We start from the raw sequence: 11495 nt of genomic DNA on the forward strand, positions 1-11495 counted from the left end.
ATATGTAGAATAGCCATTGAGTAACTCTGATTTAAGCGTGAGAAACTACAAAGGTTTCTCTACTCCAGTTGTTTTCAATCTGTGGTCTGCAGAGTATGTCTAAGGGATCCACGAAAGATGATTATGATCACTCAAAAGTATATGAATACCCACACTTACAATTCAAAGGTCAAATGATAAATTTCCTATCTTAGTCTGAGCCTAAGTCTATTGACCTTCAAGACATGCTATCAGATCTTTTTGTTGTACTGCAGCTTTAAACAAGGGAATGAAAATCATGAAGAGTAAGTGATTTAAGGGAGTGATTTTATGTTTAACCTGGTATGATTAAATGTCATGGAAAGGGGTGGTTTTTTAATAAGATAATATATTTAGGGCAGTCACTCCATCATTTAAAAGAGCCAATATATTACTGAATTCCAATTTACACCCTAATCCAGAGCTTGAGTGGGACTTAAGTGATATATGGTGCTTGGGGTACCTTTCTATGTAGGAGCGACTTTCACCTTTAGAGTGGCCATTTAGCTGTATTTGGAATAAAATGTGTCTAAATAAAATGGTGCATGCACGTTAGCAATAAGATAGGTGCATTAGGCCATGTCTACATAAAACACTGACTGTTCAGTTGTTACTACACAGTCATTTAGTACTTGCTAGGGCTGTGCAAAGCTTCGGTTGCTGATTCAATTTGGAGGAGATTCGGCCTGATTTGGTGGCCAAATCTCCAAATTTGAATCGAATCAGGAGACCGTCTGGCCTATGGCCAGATGGGACTGATTGCATGCGATCTGGGAAGCTAAGCAGCCCCAGGCCCAGTTCGTACCTGGATAGGAAATCCAGGTACGAACCTATCCCCTGAATTCAGGTACCCAGGATAGGGCTGCCTGCCCTTTGGCCCATCAGTCTTACCTTAATCCTGGGGAAACTATTTGAGAAGATCATCAAGGAGCACATCTGAGATGGGCCGGCATCAGGGATGATGCTCAAGGGCAACCAGCACGGTTTCATTAGGGGCAGGTCATGTCAGACCAACCTGATTGCCTTTTACGATCAGGTCACAAAAGCATTGGATGCAGGTGTCACCATGGATGTAGTCTTTCTGGAATTCAGCAAGGCCTTTGACACTGTCGACCACCCCATCCTCATTAAAAAACTAGGCGACTGTGGCATCAATGCCTACACAGTCAGATGGATTGCAAATTGGCTGAAGGGTTGTACTCAGAGGGTGGTGGTGGATGGGTCATATTCGACTGGGGGGAAAGTGGGAAGCGGAGTCCCCCAGGGCTCGGTCCTTGGGCCCGCACTGTTCAATTTCTTTATCAGCGATTTGGACGATGGGGTGAAAAGCAACCTGTTCAAATTTGCTGATGATACAAAAATTTGGGGTGAGGTGGGCACGCTAGTAGGGAGGGAAAGACTGCAGCAAGACCTGGATGAAAGGGATCTTGGAGTCATCATTGAGTCCAAGATGAACATGGGCCGACAATGTGAGGTCATGGCCGGCAGGGCTAACCGGATCTTATCGTGCATCCACAGGTGCATCTCAAGTAGGGCCAAGGAGGTGATCCTCCCCCTCTATGCGACACTGGTCAGGCCACAGCTGGAGTACTGTGTCCAGTTCTGGGCACCCCACTTCAAGAGGGATGTGGATAACATTGAGAGGGTCCAGAGGAGGGCCACCCGCATGATCCGGAGACAGCAGGGCAGACCCTACAATGAGAGGCTACGGGACCTGAACTTGTTCAGCCTTCACAAGAGAAGGCTGAGGGGGGACCTGGTGACCGTCTATAAACTCACTAGGGGGGACCAGAAGGGTTTGGGGGAGACCTTGTTTCTCCTAGTGCCCCCCGGGATAACAAGGAATAACGGCCACAAGTTGTTGAAGAGTAGGTTTAGACTAGACATCCATAGGAACTACTTCACAGTTAGGGCGGCTAGGATCTGGAATCAGCTTCCAAGGGAAGTGGTGCTGGCTCCTACCCTGGGAGTCTTTAAGAAGCAACTTGATGCCTACCTGAGTGTGGTCAATTGAGCCCAGTTTTCCTCCTGCCCAGGCAGGGGGTTGGACTTGAAGATCTACAAGGTCCCTTCCGACCCTACTTCTATGATATGATTCTATGATTCTATGACCCATTAATGTCTCTGAATCAAATCGGAAGACTCCGATTCAATTTAGAGAGATTTAGAGAGATTCAATGATTCAGCCATAGATACAGCTTTATATGTTTTTTCTATGTACCTCGAGGTACCAGGCATGGCTCATGAATGCTAAGATGGTGGGGCAGATGGAACATCCCACAGGAGCATGGGGGGATGCCCCGTGCACTTGGCAGCAGACCCGGAAGTGGACCAGAAGTACTTCCCGTCCACTTCTGTGTCCGCTACGGAGAGTGTGCCCCCCCCCCCCCCCCCCCCCGCGTGTGCAGCCGTGCCCCCGGGGTGGGGGGGGGGGGGGGCGGTGCAACTAGGATCCCTCTACAGCCAATCACTGAGCCAGGGAGGGATGGAGGGGGTCCCCCACATGCTCAGCAGTGGACCCGGAAATGGACTGGAAATTCATGAGCTCCACCTGGTACCTTGAGGTATGTAGAGAAAACATATAAAGTTGTGTCTATGGCCAAATCGCTGATTCTCCGAATCAGAATCGAATCTTCAGATTCAGCTGAATCAAATTGGTACAGTGATCTGATTCAGCGAATCCCCTGAGTTGGGCCGAATCCGAAACAAATACTGCCCGCTTCACACATCCCTAGTACTTGCATATACAAGTACTAAATGACTGCACAGTAACTGAAGTTACTGTGCTTACCGTGCAGTAACATTGCCAAATGGCTTTTAAGTGACGCTGACTGTGCAGTAGCTTGTTACTACTGTGCAGTAGCATCACGTCACACTTCGTGCCATGCAATGCAACTGCACAGTACTAACAATCTACTGCACAGTCAGCATTTTGTGTAGCCGTGGCCTCAGAGTCTCACATTAGGCACAATGGAGAAACAAATCAAAGTAAAAACAAAGAACAACAAGAAATACATTTTATGGGAATAGGCAGAGCAAAATGGTAAAATAAAATATTTGGAATTGTTCACACCAAAATTCCTGCTCAGTCAAATGCAATAACAGTCGTGTATGAAATTAAAGTGCTTCTCCAAATACATGCAGGATGAAATTACCATAAGGGGAAAAAAATTACTGGACACTGTGGGTGGCTCCCCATGTGCAAAGGCGTGTGCTTGAAGAGGCACAAATAGAAGTGGCACGAATTTGTGCTGCTGCTTTGTGTCCCATCACATGACCCTGCACATGAGCTTCAGCACACAGCAAATTGTCCTGGGTAGGAGTAGGGGAGGCCCCAGCAATCTTCCCTGGTGGCCTGGTGGTATGCTGAAGCAGCAGGGGCAGCACGGAGGCCTGGTCAGAAGCCAGAGCATTGCTCTGGACAGTCCATAGTCCATTTGTGCTGATGCACACATTTTTTTGTTCCAGTGCTTTTTTTTTTTTTGCTACTAGGATTTCCCAATAGCAAATTTTGCAGCACGGTACATGTTTTCATGTTCCCCGCATGTGGTACCACAAACGGTACACCCTTGCATGTGAAGACCCATGCTGTAAGTCTGGAAATTAGTAGCAAAAATAGTAGCTTCAGTCTTGGCTATCTCTTCTTGGAAAGGTCTGGTTTTTTAATTTAAACAAAAATAAGTTCTGCATAAAAAGTAAAAGTAGGTGCCATTTGTCATAGTATGTAAACAAATGAGGCTTTCAAATGGGAGCTAAATTAACTATGGTTATTTTGCTCAGTAAAAAGGATGACTGATAACCTGTCATTTCTGTATTTCTGCTTTGGTAGTCTCATGCATTCTGGAAACTAGAATTGATCTAATGGGTAAATTAAGCAAATGCATGGAAAATATATTGATATTTAGATCATTGTATATGTTGTTCAGGCAGGCATGCAAATGAAAAGAGTAAGTGCCTGGGCCCCTTGCCCAGCAAGTTTTCACAAAAGAAAATAGGGCAGCAATGTTCATAGATATAAATCAATGTTCATAGGTTTACTTGATACCTTATTCAATAACAGCTCAAAATCTCCATCCTCACCTACATTATGAGGCATCTTCAATGGGAAATGAATGGGATTACTTCTGTAGTATGATGCATCTCAGTGCAAAAGAGGATGGCAAGTCCCAAAATGTTATCTTCCCTTATTTTTCACTGTGGCCTCAAATATATCAGCAGTGCTGAACCCATATCAGTTCTCACTCAAGCAACACTGAGCCTGAGATATTAGAAATGTTTGTGAATGAAGTGCATAGCAAATGAAGATGACACCCTTCTGAGTTAAGTTCCCTTCTTACTGTTCAGCAACTGTCTGTTTTTCAGGGGACAATACAAAGAGATGCCATATCACTGTAGCACAATGTAGACTCATGCACTTCTGTTAGTAGTACAAACCTAATTCGGTGAGGAGGGCAAATTCTTTACTAACCTGGAGGGGGTGCGCTTTCTGCTTCCGTTTCATTCTCTAAAAATGAGGAAAGAAAGAAAAAAACAGAGTTGTTGAATCTGAAGTAAAATGAATATTTTTCATATATGTAGGGCTGTATCCTAAGTCCTAATGGACTTGGGCACTTGAGTGTGATCCTTTTCTATCCTGCTCTAGTCCCTGAAAAACTGTTAACTCAAAAGCTAGGTGGGTCCTCCTCTTCCTCACTGTTCTTTGTGACTTAGTTTTAAGACTAAGATGACAAAATGTTATAAAAACAGACACAGTCTTAGATTTCCCGAGAACTGAACAGAGTAAGATCTGGCACTTGGTGCAGAACTGGTGAATCCACACACATTTAGCATTGGTTTAAACATTCAAACATAATTTGAAAAACTCAGCTTATGTTTTCATTCCTACAGCACACAACATCTTTCCACAAATCTTCCATCATTTCTGTATGGCAGCTTCTTCACAATACTAATAATCCTATACATTTACATTAAAAATGTATGTTGTAGAGCAGGGACACAAACCATGGTAGGGTCCATCTGATACTACAGATAGAGAATTTCCATATTCCCTCATTATACCATATTTATTTACATACCACACACACTTTTAACAAAAATGAGTCAGCCAAAATTGTCCATAAATATCTGTGGTTTCAGTACAAGTTGGAGGCACAAAATATTGTCTTTAAAAACCAACAGATGGATTACAGGAGAGAAGTTGTCTGTCAATCATTTCCTGAAAATATTGTTATTGCATTGTCTAAGCTAGTTTTATCTTACGCTGTTCTTTTCACATATGCTGAAATACATCTACTTGTATGTCTCTCTCACATGTGCCCAGTTCTGTAGCATATTGAATGTAATATACAACCTATAGAGTACATCAGGTTGAGCACATAAAGGATGCTACACTGTTGTTCACCATAGTCAATTTCCCTCCATAACACTTTTTGATTAAGAGATCAGTTCCATTCCTCCATGTTATTATTTGATATGGAATATATAGAAGAAAATGTGCTCTTACTAGTTGTATGACATGGTATCAAATTTCCTAACTCATTTCAGACTTCCTTTTGGGATCATATATGGTCCATCTTGGAAATAACATAATGAAAAAAACCTATATTCATGAGAATATTCTTCACAGTCATTAGAACTCTTTTCAAGAGCTGATCTTTCAAGCAAATTAACATAGCTTGTTTCCAAACTATAAATATCTCAGAATACTTATTGGAGATAATGTACTAAATTCTAGCTTGAATTTTTGAGCAAGAGAAAATGTAAAAGGTTTAATTGTTCCAATTGTAATAGCAGACATTAAAGTTGGTGCATACCAAGACCTGTCATGTAACAGGGTATTAACCTTTGGAGCCCTGACCCAGACCAAAACCAGGCACCAAGTTTCAGTTCGTGAAACACCATGTAAGACTATTCCCCTGCCACTAGCTCTAATTATAACTAAATACATACTTCTTATTCTTAAAAAAAAAATCTAATGTTTAAAAGGGAGAAATAATTTTAGTATGGAGATAAGCTTGAGCCAAATAGGTATGGAGGGATTTATAAACTTTCACTAGTAGAAGTGGTCGGTATATTGAATTAGAATAATGAATACATAACAGATATTGTAGCCACTACCTACAGGGATAAAGACCAGGATTATAAATCCCAAAGTCACAAACATCTTCCATATAATCTAGACATCAGAGACTCTCCATTAGATGTCAGTAGATATGCAGTTCAAGTAATAGCTTTATACAGTTTAAACCAACTTTTTTTTTTCTGGATTTCTTCTGAATTCTTGTGTTTTGCTTCGAGTTTGACTTTAAACAATTCTTCCAGCTAAAAGCAATACTTCCCCTTTTGCCTGATTTGGGTTTAAGAACCATGTGAGGCCAGTCACCATTTTATAGTGGGTGCATCTACACATCGCCCTATGGCGACGTAGCGATGCATTACATCGCTGTACAGCATGCTATGGCAAGATAGCCATCACAGGAGTCTACATGTGATCGCCAGTTATGCCTCCATAGCAGTGTGCTCCCTGGTTATAGCATGCTGCTATAGTGACATAATGGCAAAATCTAAGTATGTGCCATGCGCACGGCACAGTAACCACCCATACTGCACTATGCTTTCGAACTTCCAAAAGGTGATGCGTAGATGCGCCCAGTGTGTACTATATTTTAATACAGACAAAATCTCTTGTAACATCTCCCCCTCATGACTGCATAGACACTCTTCTTACCCACTGGAAGTAAATTAACATATCTGTGACAATCCCATTTAATATCAAAGCAATATCAGAAAATGACATAATATACATTCAACTGTTTGACATAAATAAATTGAGTGCTACTATCAAGCAATCAGTCATTTCTCCTTGGATCACCAGCAACAATGTACTACTTGTGGGCTATGGACAACAATTTATAGATCAAGATTCATTTTTCCAAACTCAGTCGAGGCTCACATGTGGTGCACATACCTTTCAGTGAGTCTAGCTTGAGTTTTGGACTTTATTCTTAAAGCTTTTAGCAGCTTTACCACTAAATTGTACCTTATAGGTAACAGACTTTCTGTTTTTGATTTAATAGAATCATAGAAAAGCAGGGTTGGAAGGGACCTCAGGAGGTCATCTAGAGTAATGCAGGGCATGATTTCAAATCTCAAGTATTAATATAATATAATAAAATAATATTTCATTGTTTTAATCTCAAGTATTAATACAAACTGGTAAAAGGCTTTTAACATAGTACAGACATTGTCTTATGCATTGAAACATGCAAGAGACATTGGCTGAAGTCTGAATCTCAAAGAACTAAGATGATTTTTTCTTAAATACTTTGCAAGCTGCTGTTGAGAGTCCTCAAAGAAGAAGAGAGCTAAGAAGAGACATGTAAGTATAAAGATAAAGGAACAAGAAAGGAAAGGAGTTCCAAGTGTAGGGGACAGCATAAAAGGTGGTGTGACTCCAAGGGAATCTTTTGGCCATGTGTGACCCCTTTAATGGTCATGGTTGGCCGACAGCTTCATTCCTCAGGACAGCCAGGAAAAACCCATTAATAGCATCCCAGTAGCTTCCACCTCTCCAAAGAATGATAGCCCTTTCTGGCTGACCTCTGGGAAAGAACTGCCAGCCAGGAAAGAGCTCAGCAAGTTCATCCAACAGTTACTGTTGTGTGCGTTCCTGATGAAGCATGCTCACTGGAGTCCCCACATGCCATTCTGAACAAGCCAGTTGCCTTATATGGCCCTCTGGCAGGGCATTGTCAGAGACATTACAGTGGAGAAAGCACTGGCTTGGGCTGACCAATGCAGTTTTCTACAGCTCCTAAAGAGAAGAAACACTGTTTGGTGAATCATAATTAGCTTGCTGAACTACAGAATCCAGAAGGCTGATGAAACCTCCGGGGATATGATTGAAGATGTTAGATTCCAGCTGTTTGGAAAGCAAAAAAACCTATTCCTTAAAAAAGCAGGGTGGCGCACATGGTGGCTGCATGTGCCACCAGAAACCAGAGCCTAAGCAGCCAAAGCCACAGTCCAACTGCCGGCCAGGTTCCATGCTGCCAGATCGCCGAAGCTGCTCCCGCTGAAGACCCTCAGCAGAAAAGTCCCTAAGAGTAAATGAATAAATTGAAAACAATGTTTTTCTTGTTACTAGCTAATAATGCCAATAAGATGCAATGGGACTGTATCATGGCTTTAGTACTTGTGACAGGCCATCAGTTTGCTGAACGTTTCTTCTATCCAGTAGCTGTGGAATACCTCACTGGGCAACTCAAACCAGAGCTTTATCCACTGCCAGGTTCCTGACAATGCCTTGCCATGTAAGGGCCATGTAAGGCAACTGGGATGTTCATGGCATCTGGGGATTCCAGTGGGCATAAGTGGAAGCTAAAATGAATTTTGCTCCTTGTTGCTGTATCTGCGGCAAAAAACAGTGTGCTGAAACAAAGGCTTTGATCCCCTTTCTGGCACCTATTTCAACAAAGCAACTTTTACAGAGTCTTAGTAGTACATGGTGGGTAAATTTCCTGGCTTGTTTTGTACTCTGTAGTTTGTCTGTTAGACATGAAAGGTTTAAGACAGCTGACTAGAAACAAGTAGACAGCAAGCAAGGGAGTTAACTTAGCGTCACCACGTACAAGGGCTGCATAGAAAGGATAGTATGTCAAGAAGCATAATTAGCAAATAAAGTGAAAGCACAACTGTCACTTAGATAGATAGCATCTCCAGAAATGCTTTCATGTCTCAGTCATGTCATGAGCAGTATTATGGATTTGATTTGACACAGGATATGAGCACCTAGATCCAAGACATTTTTATTTTCTGATTTATAATTAAACAAGAGCACACGCAGTCTTGAAAACCAGCAGAGGTTATAACTTGAATCACCACCAACAATTTTCAATCAACTATTGGTAGCCACATCATAATTAAGACTGCATTCCGTTAATCAGTTAAAATGGAGTTAAAACTCTTCTTATTATGTATGCAGTTAATTAAGTTTAAATAAGTCCCATGAAATCATTAATGTGCTAAAGTTAGGAACCTGCTTAAGAACCTTGCTAAATCAGGACCTTTATTATTAAAAATTTCAGTTCCCATTTAGGTATTGTCTGCAGTGGGATCAGAACTGCATTATCAAAAACCCATTAAACACAGCCGTGGCTCAAGGCTTAAATATAGTGACCTGACTTTCAAAAGTGCAAGCTATCCAGCAGTTTCCATTGATTTCAACTCCAGCAAGAGGCATAGGGACTCCATGAAACAATCTAATATATTTTATTTATTTCTTTGGCATACATCACCAATTATTCTACTTGAATGTCAATGTAAGGAGCTGTTGGTTCCTTTAAAGCCAGCCTTTGGCCCTGAACTATACTGATCTTGTCAGCAAAGTACCTGGCACTTACAGTTTAAAGGACTCCTAGTAACTAAAGACTACTAAGAAGTATGTGGTCTTCTGGAAAAGACCGCATGCTGGAAAAGTCTGCTATACAACCCTACTCATCTCTGGTACTCTGGTGTTAGGTCTGTTATAGATGGGCCAAAGAAGAAAACTGAAGGGGCATATCCAGATGAGCACAGACGTGCACACTACACACGCCAGAGATCCTGGTGTAAAAAAACCCCATGTCTTTAAAAAGTGGGGTGGCGCACATGACAGCAGCATGTGCTACCAGAAACCAGAGTCTGGCCAGCCGGAGCCACACTCCAGCTGCCAGACAGGCTCCGTGCTGTTGGGTTGCTGTAGCTGCAGCCCCCAAAGGCCCTCAGGACCCCAAATAAGCCCAGATGCTGGCCCCAGCCTCCCCTACTCCACCCGGGGGAAGTGTGTCACATGCCATGTGCCAGAGCACACATGTACGAGCATGTCCCAAGGAATCTTTGTCTGCAGGGAAATGCACATTCCCACTTGTGAGGATGTGCCCAAGGGCTGCATCTACACATGCAATTAATTTGAAACAATATACTCCAAAGCAGTTTACACCAGAGTAAACTACTCCCAGGCATATCATCTATGCAAAATTTGAGCTGGGGTGGAGCAGTTTATGCCAGAGACAATCCTGCCTGGCAATGAGGTTGTAGGTCCCTTTGTGTGTCCTGTCGGGTCCCTGCCCCTGGGTGCCAGCTGATGTGGGGCCCAACATGGTGGCAGCTGGTAGCAGGCTCAGTGAGTGGTGGTAGATTCAAGGAGGCTCCATCTGGTGGCAGCAGGTGGCAGCAGTTGGCAACAGGCTTGGAGAGTCAGCCCCAGGCTCTGGGCAGCAGCATCTGGTGGCAGAAGGGCTGGCTGGAGCATGAGGGTGCTGAAAGTGTGGAGCCATCTGGATAGGTGGCAGGCAGGAGCTGACCCCCGCTGGATGGCCTGACTGTGTGCAATGCATGCCTGCAGTCAGTGTCTACACATGCATTTAATCACAGTTAATTACCCTGCTGTAAAATAGTATTGTCTTTGACAGTATTATTTTATGCTGGCATTAATTAGTTTACTGCAGCCTAGTAGTGTAACATGTGTAGACAGAGACACTTTACTCCACAGCTAATTAGTCTTCAGGTTAGTGCACATGTAGATATGCCAAGGTGTCTTAAAAAGAATAGTTTTGCTTACAATTTTTCCCCCTAAGTCGGTGGTTCCCAACACGTTTACAATCACGGACCGGAAGTGATAGTGGACCGGCAAATTGCAGACCGGCATACTGCAGACCAGAAGTGACTGGCATACTGTGGACCAGCAGCCAACCCTTTTTATACTGAATATAAAAAAGGGTTGGCTGCTGGTCTGCAGTATACCGGTCACTTCCAGACTTCTGGTCCAGCAGCCAACCCTCCTGTGGACCGGCAGGCCACCCTTCGTGGCCCGGTACCGGGCCGTGGCCCCAGGGTTAGGAACCTCTGCCCTAGGTGAAGAAGTGACCCAGGGCATTGAAGTATAAATTTCATAAATTCTAAGGATACCATTTACCTTTCAAGGACCCAGGACTGCAACATCCAATAGAGGGAGAGGAAACCCCCTCTACAGTCCAAAAGGGATGGAGCTTATAGGGCTTCTTTGGCAGGCTGATAGTGAATAAAGCTAATTTGTTTAGCTTTATGGTGTGTCTGCTGCAACAATATTACAGTTAGAACCGCAGTAGGAACTGGCAGCCCCTTAGGAGCAATAACAGAACTCAGCTTAGAAAGCAGGATAAGTCACCTTCACTTGAAAGGGAAGGGAGTAGCTGTATTACCATGAATCCAGGCGAGAGATCTGTGGCATGCACCAACAGCTTATCAAGGTAACTTACATATGCTAAAGTGATATGAAGAGGACAGTGACCCTATACTCTTCATCATTCAGACCTGCCAACTTGTCTCAGCCTTGAAAAGATGGATTAAATTCATGGTCATACCCTTCATGGGTCAGACAAATATAACTATTGCTCAGGCATTCCTAAAATGCTAACTCCACTAGTCAGATGAAAATAAATAAATTATTCATTTAGGGA

The 11495-nt window shown here is 42.9% G+C and overlaps 1 protein-coding gene across 5 annotated transcripts in view; it reads right to left on the minus strand.

Moving 5' to 3' along the window:
- The window catches only part of MYBPC1 (myosin binding protein C, slow type), a 111552-nt gene that overhangs the window by 82055 nt on the left and 18002 nt on the right, over positions 1-11495 (minus strand). For all 5 annotated transcript variants that reach the window (XM_014517912.2, XM_006019523.3, XM_006019525.3 and 2 more), the window contains exon 2: positions 4487-4522. In XM_014517912.2, coding sequence (XP_014373398.1) covers positions 4487-4522 — 36 coding nt within the window. The remainder of the gene's footprint in view (positions 1-4486; positions 4523-11495) is intronic.

The sequence above is a fragment of the Alligator sinensis genome, unplaced genomic scaffold (assembly GCF_000455745.1).
Source record: "Alligator sinensis unplaced genomic scaffold, ASM45574v1 scaffold74_2, whole genome shotgun sequence".
Lineage (NCBI taxonomy): Eukaryota > Metazoa > Chordata > Crocodylia > Alligatoridae > Alligator > Alligator sinensis.